The following is a 25,740-nucleotide window of genomic DNA, read 5'->3' as shown; positions in this document are numbered from 1 at the left end:
GACTGTAAGTTGCAGCAAAAATGGTGGTCTCCATTGGTAGAGGGAGTTCTCTGAGAGCTTCTGGCATTAATGAAATCACAGATCCAAGGGGGAAAAATTATAATTGTCTAGTATGATTCTTTTCCTAAATTGTCATGCATACATTTTCATTTATCTGAAGGCTTTTCTTGAAAGGGTGTATGTAGAAAGACTCCTACATAGGGGCTAATAATCAATGATCAGGGAGAGAGTTAGCTATCAGTTTTGTACTGTATTCCCAACAGAGTCAACAGATAAAACACAGAGCATGGATGAAATTTATAAGATCGCTTCCACAGAGAGGATCCAGCAGTTGGAAAAAGAACTGGAGGTTCAGTTGACTGAACTTAAGGCAGAAATACAAGAACATGGAGCTCTTAAGAAGTCACCTCATTGGCCTTACAGGTAAAAGTAACATCTTACCAAAACAAAGTGGAAAATGACTCCTAAGTATAATCATTGTGCCATCATTAGGCATAGACAAGAGGTCTGTGGCATGCCATAGAAACAAGAACATTGGTCTTGAACCCAAAAGAACTCAGGCCCAAGTTCTAGCTCAAAGCAAGGCAAAATACGGCAACAAGCATTTATCAGGCATTCCTTTAAGAGCCTGGTACTCTGTTTAAGAGCTGGGGATGCCTCCCTAACCTTAAGGAGTTTATATTCTAAAGAGGGAAGACAGTACCGAAAAGGGATCTGAAAAGGGAGGTAGGGGGTAGGTAGCAGATTTTGCCAGAGCAAAAATCCTGTGAGTGAGAAGCAGAGCTGAGACAGGAATGAAGGATGGCTGGCCTGGACCCTATCCCCAAAATGGAGGCCCCAAGAGGAACTCACCATTGGGACAAGGGGGCTGGAGAGATGGAGGAATGCTCCACGGTGAGAAGGTCCCAGGCACTGAGGGGAAATTCTGGGATGAGAATATCATGGTGACAAAGTTGTGGGAATCAGAAGCCAAGCTAGGAGGAGAATGAAGCATGGTTGGCCTGGGACCGTCTCCAAAATGGAGCTCTACGCGTTCTAGTTGTGTGTAGTGTAGTGGAAAGAGTACTGGATCTTCCAAGGCAAAATATAGACTTTCAATAAAATAGAGAACTTTCAAGATTTCTCAGTGAAAAGACCAGAGCTGAATAGAAAATTTGACTTTCAAACACAACAATCAAGAGAAGCGTGAAAAGGTAAACAAGAAAGAGAAATCATAAGGGACTTACTAAAGTTGAACTGTTTTGTTTACATTCCTACATAGAAAAATGATGTGTATGATTCATGAGACCTCAGTATTAAGGTAGCTGAAGGGAATATGCATATATATATATATGTGTGTGTGTGTACACATATATATACATATGTGTGTGTCTATGTATGTATACATGTAGGTGTGTATATATATATACACATACAAAGGGCACAGGGTGAGTTGAATATGAAGGGATGATATCTAAAAAAATAAAATCAATTTAAGGGATAAGAGAGGAATATATTGAGAGAGGGAGAAAGGGAGAGATAGAATGGGGTAAATTATCTCACATAAAAGTGGCAAGAAAAAGTGGTTCTGTAGGAAGGGAAGAGGGGGCAGGTGAGGGGGTAAAATCTTGCTCTCATTGGATTTGACCTGAAGAGGGAATACCGTACACACTCAATTGGGTATCTTACCCCCACAGGAAAGACGGAGGAAGAAGATAAAAAAGGGAGGATGATAGAAGGGAGGGCAGATGGGGCAGGGGGGGAGGTGAGGAGGAGGTAATCAAAAACAAACACTTTCAAAAAGGGACAGGGTCAAGGGAGAAAATTCATTAAAGGGGGATAGGTTAGGAAGGAGCAAAACATAGTTAATCTTTCACAACATGAGTATTGTGGAAGGGTTTTACACAATGATATGCATGTGGCCTATGTTGAATTGCTTGCCTTCTTAGGGAGGGTGGGTGGGGAGGGAAGAGGGGAGAGAATTTGGAACTCAAGGTTTTAAAAACAGACATTCAAAAACAACAACAAAAAAAAGTTTTTGCATGCAACTAGGAAATAAGATACACAGGCAATGGGGCATAGAAATTTATCTTGCCCTACAAGAGAAGAAGGGAAAGGGGGATGGGAGGGGAGTGGGGTGACAGATGGGAGGGCTGACTGGGGAATGGGGCAACCAGAATATACACCATCTTGGAGTGGGGGGAGGGTAGAAATGGGGAAAAAATTTGTAATTCAAACTTTTGTGAAAATCAATGCTGAAAACTAAATATATTAAATAAAATTTTTTAAAAAGTAAAAAAAAAAAAACAAGAAAAAAAAGTACTGGATCTGGAATTATAAAACCTAGGTTCAAATCCCAGCTCTACTACTTAATGCCCTGTGTGATATAGGATAAGCCATTTCCCTGTGATGGTTCTCATTTGCCTCATGTGCCAAATGAAAAAGAGTAATGATCCTTTCCAGTTCTAAACCTATGATCTACTAGAAGTCATGTAGCATCTCTGTAAAATAAGGACATTCATACTTCTATCACTGGCCTCACAGGGTTGCTGGGAAGTTCAAATGAGATAATGATTTGCAACTATAAGGTTATTTAAATGTAGGCTGCAATGATTGTGTTCCTTAAGAAAAGTTATTATTTTCTTCTAAAGTATTTTAATTTGATTTCATCTTGATTCTCATAATAAGTTTGAAAAGCATGAGCAATAAAGAATTTTTCAGCAAGGTAGTTTGTCACTATGTATTTCTGTATGAAGTGAATTACACTTAAGGAAACAGGATAGTAATAGATAACATTTATATATATACTTTAAGGCTTTCAAAGCACTTTACATAAATAATCTCATTTGATCCTCACAAGACTTCTGAGAGGTAGGGGCTACAATTTATCCCCCCAAAGAGCTTGTCAGCTGTGTTCTGAATATACTGCCACGCAAGGGGCTCATTTCAGCACCGCTTACTATCTTTCTACAGCTCTATCAGGTTACCAAAGGATGTTTCTTACTTTAGAAAAGAGAGGGAACTGGCATTGCGGAAAAGCTTACAGGTAAGTGAGTGGATGAAGAACATTGCTATTGAAAGCAGAAGCTTCCCGTGCCTGGGGATGCAGGGATATAGGGGGCAATATAGGGCAGTGATTGTGAGCTGAGCAGGTAACTTTGCCAAAACTTGCACTTGAGAGTTCTTCACAGACCATCCTCTCTCAAACTTGAATCCATCAGTATCTCAGATCAGAAGGAAATCACTTCTCCACCCTTACCCCTAATTCTACTCCTCTCTCCAGGCAGCTGCATGGGTCTCAGATGCAAAATTTATAGCTTGTTTATCATGGAAGAAGAAAGTGTTATCTACCTTTCCCTGACAGGACATAATCATACCATGTGGTAGGATATGATATTTAAAAGGACAAATAACAATGAAAGATACTTGTATGATTATTTTATTATAAAATTAATATTATTCAAAGTATCTGCTTCCAAGTTAATGTAATTCGTTAATTACTCCAACAATGCTTTAGTCTTCTGTAATTTATTATAATTATACTTTTTCCTTTTTAGTACCAAAAAGGTATTAAAATAAACATTTCAAAAGTAAAAAAAAAAGGAGAGAGACTTTGGCAAGCAAATGATTTTATTTTGCTTCTAAATAGTGAAAGAAAAAAATGAAGCAATTCCAGTCCTGGGCTTTTGTTTTCCTGGAAACACATTTTGGGAGATTTTTTACAGTTTCTTAATATTTCAGTTATTATAGTTAACCATTTGGAATCTTTTACATAGTAGTATACTGTGTTGTTTGAAAAAGAGGGAGGAAGGGAGGGAAGGAAAAGAAAAGGAAGGAAGGGAGGGAGGAAGATAAATGTTATATTGATAATTTTGTTTCCTCTCCTTTTTATCCATCTGCTATTGTGTTTGAAGTGGGTTACCTTTGTCTGTCTCTGATGTTCAGGTGGTGGAATCAAAGCCCCTTGTTGTTCAAGCAGATGTCCTGCAGAGGGAGCTAGAAAGCTGTTTAAGGAAAGAATACACAGTTGAAAACTTAGCTTTGCTTCTGCACCAGGTAAGTGTCTGTTTCCTTCTGCAGAGCTAAGCCTGGTTTCTACCTTCGGTCTGCTCAAAGCCGTACATGTGGCTTCTCTCCGAGACACAGAGGAATTTCCCCTAGATGATTGGCTTACTTATTTGAGAGCCTGGTTTGTACATACCTTTTCTTTTAGTGCACTTTACTGTCGTAGCTCGCTACCATGACTGTTTCCACATGTGACTAAAATATCAGACCTCAGGTTAACAGCTGTAATCTTACCTTTGAAATGCCTATAATAGCATCGTTTTTAAGGAAGGTTTCAGGTCAGAAGTTAATTATAGAGTTGGCCATAACAGGGTCTTTGGCACTTAGAATAGCCTAAACTTTCCCTGGGGCAAGAGCATGAAATGCACTCTCAAACCAGCATACCAAGCCACAAGAAGAAAGAGCTTAGTCACCTTTTTTCCTCCCTTTTTTGGTCTCTTTTGTTTTTGTTTTTGGGTGGTTTTTTTTTTGGTTCTGTTTCTTCTTTCTCATGATTCATTCCATTGGTCATAATTCTTCTCCATAACTTGACTAGTGTGTAAATTAATTCAATGCGAAGTTATACGTGGAAGTTATATGGGATTCCATGCCATCTTGGGGGGGGGGGGAGGAAAGAAAATCTGGAACTCAAAATTATGTAGAACTGAGTGTTGTAAACTAAAAATAAAAAAAAATAATTAAAAATTAAAAAACAAGAAGAAGAAAGAGCTTAGGAAGTGGGGAGGGGAAAAGTATGGAAGACTGAAAAAAGGAAGAAGAGAAGGGCCAGCATAAATGAGGCAGGCTGACCAAACTAGGATGGGAAGGGAATAAGCATTTATATAGTGCCTACTGTGTGCCAGGCACCATGCTAAGTGCTTTAAAAATATTGTCTGTGGACCATCTTTAATTTTTCTTGCTAACTTGCAGAAGTGAAGCGGCTAGTGGATAGAGGGCCAGCCTTAGAGTCAGGGGAGCAGGTTCAAGTAATATCACTAATACCTATCAGTTATGTGACCAAGGGCAAGTCACTTAACCTCTCAATACCTCAGGCAACTGTAAGATTCCAAGTTACAGAGAGGTTTCTCTGTCAGTGGAAATAGTTTCAACACTTAGTTCCCCAAAATGATGAAGTCATAGGTCTAGAACACTGTAACAAAGTTTAACCTTCTGGTCTTCCTTCTACTAAAGCATCACAAGTGCTTTCAGTATCTTCTAAAGTCAGTAGTCCGGGATAAAGCCCTATTTGCCCTGCCCCGGTTATGACTGTTGTTATTTTAGTAGGTCATAGCCACCAGAAGTGCAAATTGGCTTTTGAAAAAGCTTCTTGGTTAGTGAGCTTGAGCTGGGTTTTAATTTTATAGGAGAGAAAAGAAATATAGTGAAAGAATGCTGGATTTGGAGGCGGATGACCTGAGTTCAAATCCCACTTCTGCTTCTTGTGTGACATTGGGCCAACCTTTTAACCTCCATAGGACTCAGTTTCCTTGTCTACAAATTGGACTAAATGGTCTCTGTGGTCTCTTCCAGCTCAAAACCTATGATGCTACAATCTTCACATTATACAAAACTAGGTGGCCTGGTGGGTAGAGCATTGGCCCTGGAGTCAGGAAGACTTGAGTTCAAATCCAATCTCTTTTACTTACTTAGCTGTGTGACTCTGGGCAAATCCTTTAACCTCAATCTGTCTCAATTCTCTCATCCACATGATGAGGACAGTAATGGTGCCTACCTCCCAAGGGCCGTTGGGAGGATCGAATGAGAGAATAACTTCAAAGTGCTTTACACAGTGCCTGGCACACAGTAAACTCAATATAAATATTAGGTGTCATTGTTATTGTTGTTGTTTTCAGAACTGATCAATCAATCATGCAATCAACAGGTATTTATTCATCACCTACTATATTCCAGACACCCTGCTAGGCACCAGAGTTACTTGCTGGTCAATGTTAATATGTGGTTGTTGTTTCAAGTTTTACACAGACAGAATTACCCAGTTGGTCCAGAGCAAATACTTACACATGCTTAGGTGGAAGAGGTTCTGCCAGCATAGCAGCATCGTGGAACAACTTTATCCTCTTTACCAGGTAGGAAGCCTCAGGACCGGATGAGCCTATGTGCCATTCCATGGGATGGGAGGTTCTCTTTAAAATCCAAATTGGCAAGTCCAAAAAAGGTTGTCAAATTTCAAAGTCAGGGCTAGAAATTTATAGGTGAGCCTCCTGTTGATGTGGCAGCAAATCTTGGTGTCCCAGGACTGCCTATTGGCTTTTTTAAAAATGCATCTCAGAGTGGGATTTGTCACCCATGAAACAAGCTGAGAAATGCTTTTTCTTTGTAGAAACTGTCTCTTCAGCTGAGCACAATTTATTCAGTGCTAAAGTAAGCCCAACAGCAGATTTCTGCTCCCAAAGCCAATAGCTGAAGAATGAAGCCCCCAAAATTAATTCTTTCCTGGAGTTCTCCCCCCTCTCCAAGATGTTAAGAATGTGACCTTTCCTCTTTTCCCAGGCTCTTATAGAAGTGGAAGAACCTTTGGAAAAAAGAGCCCCTTATTAGCCACTGACACAATGATGGTATTGTAGGGAGAGTACTGAACTTAAGAAAAGCTGGGGTTCAAAGGCCACTGCTGACACTAGCCGTGTAACCTTGGACAAATTAACTTCTCTGAACCAGTTTCCTCTCCTATAAAAACATGTGATACCTGACTCAGTTGGGAGGGGTTCCCTCTGTAAACATTAAAGTGCTATGTAAATGAGAGTTGTTCCCTCTCTGTGTGTGCATTTTGTAAATGGCGGTTGAGTGAAATTGCAGAGAAAATTATAGATTGGAGTGGAGAGTCTAGTTCTGTCTGTGTCTTTCTTTTTACCAGGAGCAGGTTGGGCACATTATGCAGGAGTACAATGATGCTGTTCAGAGAGCTGAGAGGCTGGCTGTTGCCCGAGAAAACTTACTCACAGGAAAGAACAATCCTGGGTACTTGGTAACACAGGAAGATCTCGTTATCTATACCAAGTGGCTAGTATGTCACCTACATTCACTTAGAGACATTCACAGTTACCTGAGGGTAAGAGAAGTGACTAAAATACCTTTTTTTTTTTTTTTTTTTTTTTTGCGAAACAGCGAGCTTGCCCATGATCTCATAGACCGGTGTTCTATCCACTGTACCACCTAGCTGCCCCTGAAATACCCATTTATTCAAATCAACAAACATTTAATAAACTCCTTCTATGTTCAAGGCACTGGGAATACAAAAGACAGAAAGGAAACAGTCCCTGACGTCAAGAAGCTTATTTTAATTGTGGAAACAAGTTGTAAAGGGATAAGTAAATGCAATTTGTAGATTAAATCATGTCAGGGGCAGGGCAGTAACAACTGGGAAAGTCACCTCTTGGAGGAAGTGGCCCTTGAGCTAAGAGAAAACAGGAATTCCAAGAGGGAGGAGCCATGCAGAGGGATGGAGGTGGAAATTGATAGGTTGTGTACAAGGAATGAGTAAGTGATTTTGGCTAGAACACAGAGTATGTGAGGGAGGGGAATGTGAAATCATTCTCTAGAAATACAGGTTGGAGGCAGAGTGTGACTGTAATACACCTATGAAAATGGTCTATGAAATTTTTATCACTTCTGACTCCCTAGGGTTTGGTTTGACAATGATCTCTGCTCCATTTATCCTTTTTAGGAAGGTGACAATGAATACCATTTCTTTCACCTCCTCCGTGAAACCTTTCTAGACTAATTCTCACTGTCTTTTGTCACTCTAGCAATTCCAATCATCTTTTTTCCCCTTCTGGGCTCCTCAAATAGGTGTATGTGTAAGCCTGATTAGACCGGACCAGAAAAATATACAAAATACACAAAATATACAAAAATACACGAGAATGAAAGAAGGGAGTGAAATATCTCAGTTCAACAGAGAGAGGCCTGCATCTCACTCAAGGGGAAATCCCCTGAAGTCTCTATGGAGTCAAACTGGAAATCAGGGAAATACTGAGGTGCTAGCTCCTCTCCATGTTTACTCCTGAAAATCACTCTCTCTCTCTCTGTGTCTCTCCATCTCTCTCTCTATCTCTCCATTTCTCTCTCTATCTTTCTGTCTCTGTCTCTGTGTGTCTGTCTTTCTCTGTCTCTCTGTCTCTGTCTCTCTCTCTCTCTCTCTCTCCCTCCCTCCCTCCCTCTCCCCCCCTCTCCATGAGTCTCTTCTTGAAGAGAGACTAGGATCATTTGTGTATATATGCCTCTCTCTCAAAGCAAAAATAAAAAAATGTCTGTCTTCTCCAAAGCTCTTCATGTAGGCACTCAGCACTGTTATCATTCTTTCTACCAATTAGGAGAATCACCACTAAGCAGAAACTCAAAATGCCTCAGTATTAAAACCCAAGTTACACATATGAGAGATACTTTACTATATTGGCCTATTACCATCACCCATAACCATCTTACTCCCATGATCTAAATGCTGAAATTCCTGTCCTTGATCTTAACCCCCTAAACTTCTGCCTCACTCCTCCTACATTTGTTCTTAATGCTTACTAGAACATCTAATCTCTCCACTACTCCCTTTTCTCCAAGTTCTTCAGCCCTGTGCTGGCCTGACTTCTCAGCAGTCTTGATCTGGTGGTCAGTTAGACTGTGAACTCCTGAAGAGCTAAAGATCTGGCTTTTTTTTTCTTTCTTTGTATTCTCAGAACTAAGTACAGTGCCTCTACATTTGTTAATCAGTCGTTTCACTCATGTCCAACTTGTTGTGACCCCATTTGAGGTTTTCTTGGCAAAGATACGAGAGTAGTTTGCAATTTCCTTCTCTAGCTCATTTTACAGATGAGGGAATCGAGGCAAACCCTGGAGTCATGCATTTTCTGAAGCCAAATTTGAATTCAAGAGGATGAGTTTTCCTGACTTCATGCCTGGCACTCTATCCACTCTTTCCACTGCATCACCTAGCTGCCCACCCCTTAAACCGGATTCATTCTGGAGCTTATGGATTGGACAATAGGTCTCTGCCCAAGCACCACTTAATGGTCATTTTTTTGGGCCCTTCCAGCTCAGAGTGAATGTAAATAGTAATTGTTTCTCTTTTGGCCAGCAGTCCTGAAGGTCTTCCCATCCCAGTTTTTTGTTTTGTTTTGTTTTGTTTTTATCAAAGGGGCTCATTTCTTGACTCATTTCTTTAAACATCCACTGGATGGATGTTACCTCACTCAAAATGAAAACTTGAAAAGGCCTCAGCTTAAAAGGGCCAGAGTCTCCCATTGCATCCTGGGCCATCTCCAGTCCTCCTGATTGATATCTGGCCACTGGACCCAGATGGCTCTGGAGGAGAAAGTGAGACTGGTGGCTTTGCACAGCCCTCTCTCACTCAAATCAAAGTCAATTGCAAATCATGTCATTATCTCCTTGATGTCATGGTCCTCTTCAAGAATGAAGGACAAACCACACACACACATAGTAGATGCTTAATTAATGCTAGTTGACTGACTGACTAACCAATTCACCAATTCACATTATTCTGCCCTCTACCTTTGAATCCCTTGCTCTCTTTTCCTTTTATTCCTAGTACCTTCCCAAACCCCATACTTGGCTTACTGTTATCATTTGCCTTCTCTACCACTTACTTCACACTACTAAGTACTATTAGAGAAAGTACTACAACCCAACTATGTTGATTGAGTGCACTACAAATTAATGATATCCATTCTCAGTTGGGCCTTCCCTATTGCACAGAAAACCACCCTTTCTTATCTGACTGTCCCTGTCACAATCCCTGTAGCAGCTATTACAACCCTTTTCTTTCCTTAAGCTCCCTACACCACCTTCTTTCCATTTTCCTTTAGCAAAGACCCTTTACTACTTTATTGAGAAAACTGAGGCTATCTGCCCTGAGCCCCCTACTCCACAATTCACAACTCCTCTGTATCATCTTTATTTAGCTACCATAAGCTAGATACAGACTAACTGGCTTATAGCATAATATCTCAGAGGTAGAAGAGACCGCATAAATATATGCTGAATTAAGTTTCTCTAGTCAATGGAAAAAGCTCTGGATTTGGGAACCTAGGTTTAAATCTTGGCTTGACCTTGGGCAAGCCCCTTGTCTTCCCTGGGCTTGATTTTTTTATCTGTAAAATGGGACATTTCAGCTAAATGACCTCTGTGGTCCCTTCTGTTTTTAAATCTATGATTCTGTGAGCCTGTCTTGAAGTACTTTAATATCAGAATACTTTAACTTATAATTAATTGATTATATTGTATAATTATGTTATAATTTTTGTATAATAATATCTTATATCATATGACTATATTATAATTAATTGATAGCATTTATCCTAGACAAACATAGGGAGGGTAGAGGAGTAGGAAGGTAGAGGAAGCAGTACTCCCAGAACACTCCCATCTGTGCTACTAACTAGCTGTGTGACACTGGGCAAGGGACTTAACCTCTGAGCTTTAGTGTATATGTGTGTATTGTCAACCTGAAAGTTTGGTTAAAGTAGGCAAACATATTCATATAGTTTATTCCCTTGAAGCTAGCAGATACATGATCATGGAATCAGAAGGAAACTTCTGATTAACTGGAAGAAGAAAGACAAGGTTTAAGTAACAATTCTCCACTGCAGTTTATGATCTCCATATCAAAGAAAGGAAGTTCTTAGGTAAACAAGACAATCGACAAGGTAGGGTCCCTTAGAGATTAGGATCACAAGATGTAAATGTCTCTAGAATATCAAGATAAGGGAAATGCCACTGTTCTGGCTGCAGACATTCTGTCACCAATAGGAAAGATACCCCTTGTTAATCTTATCTCGTCTTTGAAGTTGCTGACACAGAAAGGGGGATTTTTAGAATAGAGCAAAGCAGTTTGAATACTTTGGGTGTTGTTGGGGTTCAAATAATCTGAAAGGACTGATATTTCCTCCTTTTGGTCAAAGGTGAGCAAAAAGCAACACCTATAGACCAAGAAAGGTATGATTCTTCTTCAGGGAATGGGAAAGGAAGTTCTAGAAAAAAAATTCTTCCTTTGCTGACCAGGGAGATGAGCTAATCTCTGTGTCTGGAGTGGGCCCCTCAGACAGAGGGAAAAACAACCATGGACAGCATTATTTTGTTCACTAAGGTGGTGGAACATTTGTGGGTCAAAGTCAGCCTAGTTGGATCCCTAGTAACAGGAGAAAACAATAATGCAATTGTCCCTTTAAGATTCCAAAGTCTCTTCCCACACAGCTGTCCAGCAGGGGACATCATCAGTGAAGTCCTCTGGTCCTTGGTATTTGTTGCAGCCATCTCCAGTACATCATCTCAGCATCTTCTTCTTCTTGTCTTCTTCTAAGAACCAGCTTTCTTTCCATTCTATTACAAAAGTTACCTTAGCACAATTTTAAGTTACCATTTCTAATCCTAATACCCTAATCATTTTTACAAATTCAAAACTGGAACCTTGACCAATTGTCATGTTTAAGAAATTCACATCATAACCCAGTTTCTTATGCTGTACATTAACCCATTATTAATATCCCCACCAGGAGGATGAGATTTCACTAAGGAATTACAACAGGCTCCAGTACATACATAAAAAACATTAAATAACCAATTTTTAACACAATAGATATAAAATCTTAATCTTTTAGTCATGCCATGTTTCTTTGATGGCATTCGCAAAATAAACCACAAGCCATTCTTCTTTTAACATTACTAATTGTAATGAAGCTTTAGACAGGCATGATATTAACAAAATAATATTCTCACAAGTCCTTGACCTAATTGTCTCCATACCATTACCAAGAATTAAAGGACCCTAACTTATACAAGGCCTTTATAAACTACCCTAACTTATACAGGAACACTATTTCCAGTCCTAAGATGTTCCATAATCAATTATTTTAATAGATTTGTTACTTTACTTACAAAATCTTCTGATTATAGAAATTTGCCACCAAGAGCTTAGGGACTTAAAGTAAGGGGACAATATTTCCCCACCTTTCTGTCAACTCCAGGCAGAAGCTATGTCAAACTGCAAGATGCATTGAGCCAGGCCTAGTCTGCCAGGTTTCAGTTGAGGCATCAGGTCAAGACGGTCCCACCTCAGCACATGCAGAACAGTTGCCCTCTTAACTTTACCATGAAATCATACCTGCAGTTCACACCTGCCCCCACACAGGGCTGCTGGCATCTTGGGTCAGCCTTCCTTGATATTCACACCTGGAGTTAGACTTAGAAAACCTGTCAGTTAATAGTCCCATTAAGTCTTTGAATAGCAAGTTCCAATAATCTGTTTACGATATGACTATAATCTCGCATTACTTAAGGAATATCCTTAAAGTGAGCCTTAAGTAGCTTGCATGCATTTCCTCCCTTATTTGTAAAATCTTCCCATTAAGATCATAAGTTATTGTTCTAACACATTTGCATCAGTTTCTCCTCTATTTTTCTGTTCTTCTCTAACTATACCTGATCTGAAAGAATGAGATATTCTTCAAAAATTGGACCATATAAATATGATAGGATCAAACATTAGCTTTATCTTTATGTTTTAGACGATAGAACGAATTCAAATCCAACCAACCACATTTAACTTTTTTCCATTAATGCCAGGATAACCTACAGCATTCTTTAAGGAATACCGAAATTATTTTCCCCAAACTGAAACTGTCTCTGATTTAATTCCAGCAATTAATTACCCCATTTGTATTAATACCCAATTGCTCTTATATCACTTTGACACATTTAAGGACCTCATTCCACATAGATACAAAGTAACTTTAAATCCCAGCCTCAGTCTATGGGATAATGATTCAACCTTACATTTATATCTTTATTTCACAGACTTCTTTTTCCCTTTGTCCAAATTATTCCCATTAATATTTAGAAAGAATATTATCTTTCATATGACTATACAAGAGTACCAATTTACCCAATCATTTGATTATTCCCAGATAATTCTTACTTAATATAACTTAGTACAATCACTTAAATTTGGTTTTCCATTTTTGAAACTTCGGAGAATTTCAGTTTGTGTATATACATATACATATATATATAAATATATATATATATCATCTGCTGTTTTTATCCTCACCTAAATCTTGTACCTGGTATAAGAATCTTTTAAAATGTGATGGTCCAACCATAAAATGAGCTCATTTAACTTTTAAAATTATCAGACAGATACCTTAATAAAGGAGAAATAATTTTGCTTTTACCATTATCATACAATTTTTGTGCAAAAATCCAAATTTAAGATCTTATTACCAAAATATGATAAATTTTGGAAGTCAATCATATGCATCTGTATGTAATTCTTAAAAGAATCAATCTGATCCTGTTACTTTTCTCAAAATTTTGCTTTCCTGTTGAATTAGACATCTATCACATTATATCTTTGTCTTATTACTTTGTCTAATCGTTTTGTCTAATCATTTCCTCCTTTTGGGGGGTGTTATCTCTATACTATTTTCATTTTTATTTGGCCATGAACATAGGTCAAAATTGTAAGCTATTCATTCTTGCATCCCATTATAGTATCTCAGAGATGTTCCAATATCCATCTATTACCTAATAGATTTAGCATTGTGCTTATGAAACTTCTTGATAATACAAATTTGCTATGAAAGAAAAGAGGGACAATGTCATATATCTTAACAGAAGGAAATAACTTCCTTAGCTCTGTTTGATTCTAGGCATGAGTCATATCTGACAGCGAATCATATAATATTGGCTTTATGACACCTATCCCTGTAATCAGAGCTTAAAATAATAGTAAATCAAAGTCCCACAAAGTCTTAAATAGCAAATAAATGTCTGCTGTTGTCCTTCAGATAGGGCCATCCCAAAATTTGATTGAGCATTAATTATCAAATCAAGTTACATAACTTTTCTGTCTTCTAAAATACTTCCTCATACTCTCTCAACATAACAACTATGTAGGGGACAGGAGGATAACTCCCATTTGTCCCCAAAACTTCTTGTCTGCCTTAAACAAAAGAGGTTACTGACTTTGATCTCACTACTGAATAGATACATATCCTTGTTTCTCAACCTTATTTATTCTTCCCCAATTACTCTCATTCTGGAAGAAAGAGACATTTTAGGAATTGAATCTTTTACATATGATAAGTTCAAACACTAATTTTAACTCTTCCTTAGGCCATGGAATGATTACAAATTCAGAGTAGACCTTCTAAAAATCACACAAGAGATTTTTTTCAAAACATCCATTCTAAAAGTGTTTCCCCTTCTTTTAAAAAAAACAGTTTAAAATTTATTCTGATGTTAAGAGGAATAGTCACTAAACTTTTATGAAGAAAATTAGTTGGAAAGTTTTAAAATGATATGTGTCTCTCTCCTCTTCCTTAAAGCAAAAACCCTTAGACATTTGGAATTCATTAAAAATAAGTTGATGTAAAATGTCCTCATTCTCAAAGTATTATACAGAATTCCTAAATATTACAAAGTTCCATAGTCAAAAAGGTGTTGTAATGGGGAGGACACTTAGTTTCTATAAGTCAGGAAAAACATTTCCAATTAAATTAGCCTTATCACAATAACAAAATTTACCAGGACTTTAAAAACTTACTCCATAGGAATTCCTCTACACAGAAGACTTTACACAAGATTGATAAGAATTCAGGACTAGAAGTTTCCAAAAATCTTTGTTTTGGTTAACAACCTCAATTTTTTGATTAAGTACAATTCTCAATCTAATAACATCTAGATTATTAGAGGAATTGTTTTTCTAACAACATAGGTAGTGCAATGTTAATCAAGTTGCACAATATAAGAAAATCTAGAAATATAAGCACACCACAAGCAATTATCACATATTTAAAACTTGAAACAGAACCAATTAATTACCAGTCAGGTGACCATAACTTAGTTGGATGAACAAATCAAATCGGGATTCATAATCACTAGTGGTAACATTTTAATTTCTAAGGCCCAATACTCTTACCACTGTAAAAGAAAAGATTATTGTCTATAAAATCACATTTTTAACAGTTTACAATGTATCCTGAATTGAAAGAAATTACAAGAGGAGATCCCAAACAAGGCCTTTGTATAAATACTTGACTTATAGCAAAAACAATTTTAACTGAACCGCCTTTTAAATAAAGACAAAGTTTGGAAGTTTATAATTTCTTAAGTTACAGCAATTGTCCAGTTTCTTAATCTATTCATCATTTTCCTCAGACAATACAATCTTAACAAAATTTAGACTATAGAAATATAATAACACCCTAAACATCATTATGTATGTAAAATTTGGAACTACTCATTATCAAATTAGGTAAATGCATTTCTAAATCACTTTGTACAGAGAATCATTCGTCTCATCATTAATATGTTGGAGCTATAACTTTAAACCATCATAATAATATTTTAAATAGAAATTTGCTCTTATTGTAAATATCAGTGTTATTAATTATTACTTGTTTGTAACCAAATATGACAGTTCCAAATCATCAAATTTTTATCACATCCCTTTAAAAACCCAATTCACATATATCAAAATCAGATAAAAATTGCTATAATATTCTTTTCTACCACACAATAGTCTTCTCGAATTTCACAATCCAAGAGAATTTTAAAAATACAATTTTCGAAATACAGAAACAATAAATTTCAGGTGACATCAACTGCATTTCCAGATTATCACATATAGAAATTATTCAACTTATTACTTTTGGTATTTAAAAACCACTTCAAAAGTTAATTACATTAGAGAGAGAGTAACAATGTTATGTCTAACATATACCAGATGTTATGGTAAACATTCTACAATTATTATATCATTTTGATCCCGTAACAACCACCATTATTATTTTCCCTTTACAAATCGGGAAACGGGTCAAACAGAGATAAAATGCAATTTTGCAATTGGAACAGAGAATTGTGGTGTTTACCAAGAGCAGAAGCTGGTTTCTCAGTGATGACAATTCTTGGAGGCAGGGCTTAGGGAATGCTGCCCACAGGACCAATCCATCCACCTTTCCCTTTCCCCACAACTGCAGAATTTACTGAGCCTAGGGTGGTTTGCAGCTGCCGGGACAGGGTGGGCAAAATAAATGTATAGGGATGGGCTACAAAGTGCCCAGGGGCACAAAGCTACTGCCAGCCTGGAAATTGCTGAGCCTCCCCTCTTTTTGCCAGGTGGGGAAAGGTGATTTAAGTTTTCTCTACAATTCTCCAACATTCATCTGAGGATGAGAGATTAACAAGAACTCTTATGGCTGTTTAAAATTCCCACACTGAGATACCCTCTTACCTCTAGGGAAGGAGTGGGGAATGAGTGATCAGGATTGGGAGGAGGTGTTTTAGCACGAGTGCGCTCCTGGAGTGATCTACAGTCTCAGGAGTTCTCTGGTAATTCCAACTAATCAGTTTCCAAACTTTTTAATGATTAATCCCAGAATCTGCTAAAATGTTTTTAGCTGTTTCCACTGTAATTCCAGGTTGGCCAGACCAGAAATTATAAGGAAAAGAGTCTTTGTTTCCCTAGCTGTAGCCTTAGAAATCTCTGATTGCCTGCATTTCAAATTTTACAAAGTAACAGACTCATTTCACAGCACATACACTCACACACATACTGACAGACAAATTGACAATTAACAGGATGGATACAAACTGAGCTCACAATTTAACAACAGAGAGGGAATTAGAGGCTTTCATGAATTGGCTACTATCATTCCAAGGAAAGAGGGTTTGGGGGAATTTGCAAGAATCTAAGATCTGATGGGGATGAATCCTTGCAACCTTTTACTCGGAGCACGTCTTTGGTCTTTGGGGGAGCCTTGGCGTCCCTGATTTTTCCAGCTCTCCATAACCTACATCCAGAGTGGAAGGGACTTAGGGCAGGTAGGGGAAAGAGGAGGAGTAAGGACAAAGTGCATTTATCCTCCCCCGAATCAAAGCTTTTGAGGGAAAGGAGGCAGGAATAGGGCAGAAGGAGTTAAGGAACAGCTAGGACTGGAGTCGTTGGAAAAGAGAGGAGACTGAGGTGGAGAGAATTAGCCAATACTGGGGGTGATGCTGAAGCAGCTTTGCAAGCCTTAAGGGAAGATGCTTCTGCCTTTTGTTCTCACTCAGCCATCTCAGCAAACCCAAGGTGAAAAACATTCCCATCTCATTTCCAATGATCAATCTGCAAAGGGGACCTAATTAATCCAAAGTGATTTAACGCCAATTTGTTCTTGCCCTCAAAGCTAGCTTAAAGGGAATTGCGGACTTCAACCAAACTAGTGGGAGTCCTTTGGAAGCTGAGAATAGGGAGAACTTACCCCTGACCATGTCAAGATTCCAGGAAAAATGAATCCTGAGGCTCCCGAATCCTTATTAGCATTGGCGACATTGGGCTGCAGTTCTTTGTCTGGTTCCATGAGTTCCATCCACAGTCCATGGCACCATAACTGTCAGCATGAAAGTTTGGTTAAAGTAGGCAAACAGACTAGGTGATATGCAAATTCATATAGTTTATTCCCTTGAAGCTAGCAGATACATGATCATGGAACTTCTAATTGACTGGAAGAAGAAAGACAAGGTTTAAGTAACAATTCTCCACTGCAGTTTATGATCTCCATATCAAAGAAAGGAAATTCTTAGGTAAACAAGACAATTGACAAGGTGGAGTCACTTAGAGATTAGGATCACAAGATGCAGATGTCTCTAGAATATCAAGATAAGGGAAATGCCACTGTTCTGGGTGCAGACATTCTGTCACCAACAGGAAAGATACCCCTTGTTGATCTTATCTGGTCTTTGAAGTTGCTGACACAGAAAGGGGGATTTTTAGAATAGAGCAAAGCAGTTTGAATGCATTGGGTGTTACTGGGATTCAAATAATCTGAAAGAATTGACAGTATGTATATTAAATACTGTAACAGTAAGGCAACTGTAACAATGTAGATGATAATTGTCAAAATGCTTATGTAATTCTGTATCGCAAAGTATATGAGACTCTCCACATAGAAGGTAGAAGAAGTAAACCATTTATTCAGACACCAGAGAACCATATCCCACAAGCCATTTATCCAGTCTATCACAGCAGTAAAACATCCCACATACAACATCACTACATGAAGCCTCGCCATCCCAAAACCTCTCTGACCCCCTGCTGGGCTCTTCCCCAAAACAAACTCACAGTACAGCTAAGTCAGCCTGTTCAGTTCTAACAATCACCAGGGCGGCCATTAGCAGCCATAACTGCCCTCTCTCTCTCTCTCTCTCTCTCTCTCTCTCTCTCTCTCTCTCTCTCCCCATTTTCTGTGACATAATTTCCTTTTCCTGTCAGGAAGCTCTTCCCACCACATGTGTCTTAGGCTTCCTGTTATGTAAGGAGGTCACATGGCCGCCTATTAATGGGTGGGAAAGATCTTCAAATCTAAATTGCTACTACAAATATATTATTGATCTATCATCTAAGTTCAAAAAACTAGAAGAATCACTTTCCAACCTGGTCCCTGGCAAGATAACTCCTAAGAAGAAAGGTTGAGAGAAAAAGAAGGGATGTTCTGCCATCAATGAAGTGGTGGCCAGGGAGTATACCATCAGCATTCACAAGAGAATTCATGGAGTAGGCTTCAAAAAGCCAGCTCCTCGAGCTCTAAAGGAAATCCGCAAATTTGCCATGAAAGAAATGGGAACTCCAGATGTACGCTGTCTGGGCCAAAGGAATAAGGAATGTCCCATACCTTATCTGGGTGGGTTTGTCCAGGAAACACAATGAGGATGAAGATTCACCAAACAAGCTGTATACCTTGGTTACTTAAGTACCTGCCACCACTTTCAAAAGCTTACAGACAGTCAATGTGGGTGAAAACTAAATTGAACTTTGTTTAAATAAAGTTATAAAATGTCAAAAAAAAACCTAGAAGAATCATAAAAAGTATCAATAGTAACATAATAAGAGATTTTAATATTCCTTTCTCAGAATGGAATAAATCCAACAAGAATATGACAAAAAGGAAAATATTGAGCTGACTAGATTGGCAGAAAAATTAGATTTGACTGACCTGAGTATCTTCTGAATTAAAAAGATTTACTAAAAGATGTATTAAAGGATTTATTTATTTCTCAGAATGACAACGTGTCTTTATAAAAACTGATCATGTGCTACAGAATGAGTCATAAACAAATGTGAAAAAGCAATCATAATAAATACATCTTTTAAAGACCATAGCACAATAAAATAGTAATTAATAAAGGGAATATAGGTCAAAAAAATACAGACCTACTTAGAGATTAAGTAACAAAATTCTAAATAATGAATATAACAAAGAATAAATCATAAAAACAATTATGTTAAAATGAAAATATCGAGTAAAAAAGACTTTAAAAAGACTGTACAACTGACAACTGGTAAAACTAAGATCTGGTTGTTGTTTTTTTAAATAAGGCTAATGAGATGGATAAACTATTACCTAGCCTGGTCAAGAAAAGGAAAGAGAAAATTCAAATTACCAGGAAAAAAATTAACAAGATAAATCACAGCATACAAAAGGGAAATAAGAGTTACAAGAAACTATGTTAAAGAATGATATGTAAGCAAAACTGAAAATTCAAAGAAAAGTGGATGTGTATCTACAAAAATATAAAATACGCAAATTAATAAAACAAGAACTAGAGATCCTGAACAACCTAAACTCTAAAAAAAGAATTCAAGTAATCTATAAATGAACTGCCAAAACAAACAGAACAAACAAACCCTAGGCCAAGTGATTTTCCAAATGAATTCTTTAATACATTTAAAAAGCAATTAATACCTATGGTATAAATCTTCTCAAGAATAAAGAAGTCAATCTGCCATCTCCATTTATGAGCCAAATATGGTCCTGATACCAAAACCATGGAGAGACAAAGGAAAAGCAAAACTATAGACCAATTTCACTTTGCTTTAATACTTATTGGTGAAAAAATTTTAAATAAAATTATTTTAAGGAGACTACAGCAGGAATAAATCATTATGATTAAGTTGGATTCATACCAAGGATACAAGGATAGTTCAACACTAGGAAAACAATTAGTATAATTAATCAAATGAACAAAACAAAAAAATAGCAAAACTCACATTGATTAATCACCAAACATTGATTAGGCACTTACATGTGTTAGGCATTGTGACCAGTGGTGGGGATACAAAAAGAAAAAAAAAACCGTGTCTGTACCCTCAAGGAGCTTGCATTCTAATAGGGGAGACAACATGCAGACAACTATGTATGTACAAAATGACAGGTAATCTCAAAAAGAAGAAACTGGCACTAAGAGGGAGCAGGAAAGACCTTCTACAGAAAATAGGATTTAGATTGAGTCTTAAAGGAAGCCAGGAGATGGAGGTCAGGAAGGAGCCCATTCCACGAATGGTTGGGAGGAGGAGATAGTTTGTTGGGAGCTGAGAGTAAGAGTCTTATGTAAGCAACTTCAAATAGATCAGTGTCGAAGAATCCCAGAGGTAGATAGTTAGTATGGTGGGTAATTTTATGAGTGGAGGAAAAAAGATGTCTATGAGAGATGCTGTTCTAGGTGTCACAGTGGGTAGAATGCCAGCCTTAGAGAAAGGAAGATTCATCTTCCTAAGTTTAAATCTGGCCTCAGACACTTACTAGCTGTGTGACCCTGGGCAAGTCACTTAACCCTGTTTTCCTTGGTTTCCTCATCTGTAAAATGAGCCAGAAAAGGAAATGGCAAAGTACTCCAGTATCTTTGCCACAAAAACCTCAAATGGGGTCACAAAGAATTAGACTCAAATGAAATGACCGAACAACAACAAATGAAGATAGAAAAAAGAGTCGGAAATGAGCTGAGGATGACTCTGAAGTTTCAAGCCAGAGTGACTAGGAAGATGATGGTGCCCTTAACTATAATAGGGAAGTTAGGAAGAGGGGAGAGTTGGGGCGGGGTGAGATGAGTTGTTTTGGAGCTGCTGAATTTGAGATGCCTACAGGCATTAGATGCATAAAAAGCCTTTGACAAAATGCTGCACTCATTTTTATTATAAATGCCTAGAAGGCATAGGCATGAAAAGGCTTTTGTTTGCTGTGATTAAAAGCATTTATCTAAAAAAACTAAGAGCTAGCCTTATTGGCAGCAGAGAAAACACTAGAATCTTTGCTATAATAAGCAGGGGATGAAACAAGAATGCTCTCTCTCCTCACTATTATTTGGTATAGTCTAAGGTTGCCAGCTCAACAATAAGATGAGAACAAAATGTGAAGTATAAATATCAGCAAAGGAGAAATAAAGTTATCTCTGTTTGCCCATGACATGATGATATACTTAAAACACCCCTACAGAATCAATAAAGAACTGAATGTAACAGAATACAAAATAAATCCACAAAAACTATTAGCGTCAGAGCTAACAAAAACCAGGAAGAAATAATAAATGAAATTTCATTCCAATGACTATTTGGAAGCTTAAAGCTATAATGTTTAGTTTAATGTTATATTTGTTCATTAAGCATTCATGAACAATGAGAGAAAAGCAGGCTAAGGAACAAGAGAATTCTTCATCTTTGGCCTGGCTACTGAAGTTCCTTTTTCATTCACATCCTCCTGTATCATATGTACATATATGTATGTGTATGTATATGTATTTTTATAAACAAAGTGAGGTGCATATATATATACACATACATACGTACATATTTATGTCTATATCTCTGTGTGTGTGTGTGTATGTGTGTGAAGTAAAGTCATGCCTCTAAGCCTTACTCTGGAACTTTCTAATATTTTCCTTCTCAATTCGGTTCTTTGTCCACAGGTGTTACAGTACCTGCCCATATCTGACAGGTTGGAAGTAGCTGTACAGGAAGACCCTGAGGTGGGTCAAGAAAATGGAGATAGGTATGCTGGACGTATAGACCCTGAGTCTCTGCCTGTTGACAACCAGAATTTTGGCTATCCTGCTTTTTCAGTAACCAGCACTTCAGGTGAAAAATTACTCACCTTTCACCCTTGAAAATGGAGGAGAAGTATAAGTATGTATGTAAAAGTTTGTAATTTTAAATATGAGGATTGCTTTGCTAAGTGAAGTTGAGCCTATCCTGCATACTGTCAAGTTACATTTCAATTATGTTAGAATTATAGTAGCTTAATGGGCTAATCAGGATACTTCAGAAGCCAATGTCCAGCATGAGAATCATAAGCAATTTCACAAATTAGATTAATGTTCATGATTTAAAATATCAAAGGTTAGTAGGAAAATGTAAGATGTAAGAAATTATTTTGTAAAAGCACTTAAAACAGTACCTAAGACATGGTAGCCACTGTATAAATGTTTATTCCATTCCCCTTCCCTTATGTGTGAAATATAGACAATCAGACACATTCCCATTCACCAACAGGCAATGATCATTGGTGCTGAAGATAGGAGACATTATGAAAAGTGATTAGAGAAAATTGATATCTTGCTGATTGTCGGAGTCATTTCCAAAATAGTTTCCAGATTTTCACATAAACTCCCTAAAGATGCAGAGAAGGCTATTCTATGGAGCTGAGGGACTATTATATTGTCCCTAAGCCTAAAATAAGCTAATTATTTTAACTTGGTGTGACTGATTACATCTCAGGAGACAAAGCCAATAGGGAGGAAAGGGCGGGGTTGACTCTTACTAGTCACCTTTAACTTCCACTCAAAAAGATTTCTACATCCACAAGTGTTACACCAAGAAAGCAATGATGATAAGAAGATGAGCTTTTGTGGGAACAGAGCAGCTTGGGATTGTTGAAAACACTGTCCAATTTTACAAATATAATAAGTCAGTCAATAAACATTTGTTAAATGCCTACTATGTGCCAAGCACTGTGGCAAGTGCTTGGGATATAGGAAGAGGCAAAAGAGTCCCTGCCCTCAAGGAGCTTACACCCTAATGAATATGTTCCAGCCTAAACTCCTTCTCCTAGTCAGTTCTAGGTTCGGCACTATAATCAATGCATAATATCCATCCAAGATTGATGAATATATTAATGAAAAAATTCTACAGCTGCATGTCATAGTTTGGGCAAGGTATGTTTTTCCAGTGTGAGTATTTAGTCCCGTCTCTTTAGCATTGCTGTAAGTATTGAGGAAGGCATTATATTTCTCTGGGGCTCTATGCAATTAATATAAAGCCACCTGGGAATTTAGACAACTTCATTGTTGATAGTGAATCCTGTTGTTTGTATTGCATGCTGACATCTTCCGTAGCGTAGACAAGCTGAAGTGCCCTATACATGATTTCCCATTTCTTTCCTCTGTACCTTTGCATAGACTGTCCCCCATGCATGAAATGCCCTTGCTTCTCACCTCTGCCTCTTGGAAACTCTGATTCCCTTTAAGCTTCAGTTCGAATGTCATCTCCTTTAAAAGGCCTTTCTTGATTCCCCAAATTGTTAGTGCCACCTCCCAGACACTGCACATTTACTTTGTATGTGTACTGTTTTTTATATACCTGTCACCATATTCTATCTCTCCAGTAAAATATAAACTCTGAAGGCAGAGACTGCTTTCCTTTTATTTTTGTATCACTAGCACCTAGAACAGTGCCTGACACAAAATAGGCACTTAATAAATGTGTGTTGGTTAACTGTTGATAAATCTCCCTAGTTTGAGGTCAATACTAAGCACATCATGGAACTTCTGTGAACCTGCCCTAGATTTCTATGTTTTTCTTTTCATGTTTATGGACATGTTTATTTTCCTATTTAAGGAGAGCCTCCAGTGCTATATTTTGTGTTAATGCATCAAGTGCTATTGAAAAAAATCCGCTATAGTAGCAGTAGAACCTTGTATTCTATAGACCTCTTAATCAATTCTATAACTCTAATTGATTTGGCATGTTGTAGAAAGTTGTAAGGGCAAGCGAAGGGGGACTTTTTGTTGTCTTTTGTTTTGGAATGCTTCTCAGCACTAAGGCAGTCAGATGTCTTTGACTGAGTCTTGCCTTTGTTTGTAAAAAGGCCCACACCTTTTTACTAATTAGGTAAGGAGAGGTGTGAAACCCTTGAGATGTGTAAAGTGCTCTGACCCTGAAGAAGGGTATATATACTCTGAGGTTAGCGTTTTGTTTGGGGCACACTCATTGGAAGAGTATTGGTCCGATGAGACTCTGGGTAGCCGTTAAGGAGCACCCCCACCCTGGCTTTGAAAACCCAGATGTTGGTGCTTGTCTCTCAGGTAACTATGTATGTATGTACAGCTTTGTTCAGACAGCTAGAAGTCTGTCTGTTGATTTGTGTTATCTGCTCTGCTTATATTTTCTCTGTTTGTAATTTCTGTTTGTATTTGCTCTGAAGTTCACGGTGCTGGCTTTTCCCCCTGAACTAAGTGAATGATATATGTATGCTTAATTAAAGTGAGATTGTAAACTCCTTAAAGTTGCTTTCCTTAGAAAAGCAGATCAAAGGACCTGTGCTAGTAGCCCTCCTGTGTGCTGGTGTTATTAGCCTTACACAGCCACAGTAGCGGTAAGCAGCATTGTTGTTACAAAAATGGTCTACCAAAACTTGCCTGTTCCTTTCTCAGGTTTTCATCAAGATCTCCCTTGATGGATACATAAACTATTTTTATAAAAACTTTAGATATATATGAAAGTAGCCTTATGGATTGATAATTACTGATTTAATCTTGGTTACTTTTTAAAAAATCTTTTCCATTCTTTTGGAATCTTCTCCTCTTTGAGATATTGTGGAAATTATCCTTGGGTGTCTTTGAAATGATATCATCTGTAACACAGATTCCTTTTCCATGTATTTGGTCAGGTTCAGTCACGATCCCTGATTCTACCTTTTTAAGTGCCATTGCTTATTTTTCCCATAGCATATCAATTGGCAAAACCCAGATGTGGTGATTCCAATATCATCACTGTTGATCACTATATAAATGTTATCTATTCCATTTCATAGTTTTTATTTTCCTTTTTGATTTCATCTTCAAATGCTTTGAGTAAAATCTGACTTTGCTAGGTTTGAAAATGAGTTCTCTATGAGCTTATTTTTTCCTTATCTGCCTGTCACTGTTTTCTGAGGTGATACAGATTATAGCCTTCCAGCCTGGCTGCCATTTCCTTCCACTTGATAAAACCAAATATTTGCAGGATGATAATAGTTTCCGATTTCTTTTAGCATCCATGTGTTGACTATTTTGCTCTGGTTAATCTCTAAGAAATGATGATAGAGTCAATGTCTTTATGTTTGTTCTCTTCTCTTTTCTTAGAATCAGTACATTTAAAGAGATTGGAAAAGAGCTACTGTAGTCACACAGTCTTACCTTTTTTTTTTGTTCTAGATGCATTTTATTTTCTAACATTCATGTTTTAATTTTGAGTTCCAAATTCTCTCTGCCTTCTACTCCTCCCCATTCATTGAGAAAGCAAGCAATATCAATCTTACCTTCTTACCTTTATGCTTTCCTCTAATTTATTTGCCCCAATCAGTGGATGATCTCTCTGCTCAGACACAATTAGTTCTAAAATGATTGCCACATCCATAACCATTTGCTCCCTGACTTAAGATATAATCAATTTCATTTTTATAATGGAATTTTGTAGAGTTTATTGTTATCATTGCTTTCTGACTCTCTTCTTGAAGAAATCTATACAAGGAGTGACACAATTTCAAAGGCTCTCAAGTATCAATTTCCATGACATCTCGAGAAGTTTCAAAAGAATGGAAAAGATTTCTGATAGAACTTTTGTTCAAAAAAGTAACCAGAAGAAATCAGTAACTTTCATATCTTTATAGACTCTTTATG

General features: G+C 37.6%; 1 protein-coding gene and 1 pseudogene across 1 annotated transcript in view; both read left to right on the top strand.

Moving 5' to 3' along the window:
* The first annotated feature begins 286 nt into the window (after positions 1–286).
* LOC118857688 overlaps positions 287–25,740 on the top strand; it is a 202,180-nt gene continuing 176,726 nt past the window's right edge. The window contains 6 exon segments of the mRNA XM_036768262.1: positions 287–423; positions 2,953–3,025; positions 3,925–4,035; positions 5,997–6,110; positions 6,896–7,090; positions 21,772–21,940. Of these exon segments, the coding sequence (XP_036624157.1) occupies positions 287–423; positions 2,953–3,025; positions 3,925–4,035; positions 5,997–6,110; positions 6,896–7,090; positions 21,772–21,940 (799 nt within the window).
* Positions 17,323–18,836, top strand: LOC118856416 (annotated as a pseudogene).

The sequence above is a fragment of the Trichosurus vulpecula genome, chromosome 7, assembly GCF_011100635.1.
Source record: "Trichosurus vulpecula isolate mTriVul1 chromosome 7, mTriVul1.pri, whole genome shotgun sequence".
Taxonomy (NCBI): domain Eukaryota; kingdom Metazoa; phylum Chordata; class Mammalia; order Diprotodontia; family Phalangeridae; genus Trichosurus; species Trichosurus vulpecula.
Note: the sequence above shows the minus strand (reverse complement) of the source record. Positions and strands in the feature narration are given on the sequence as shown.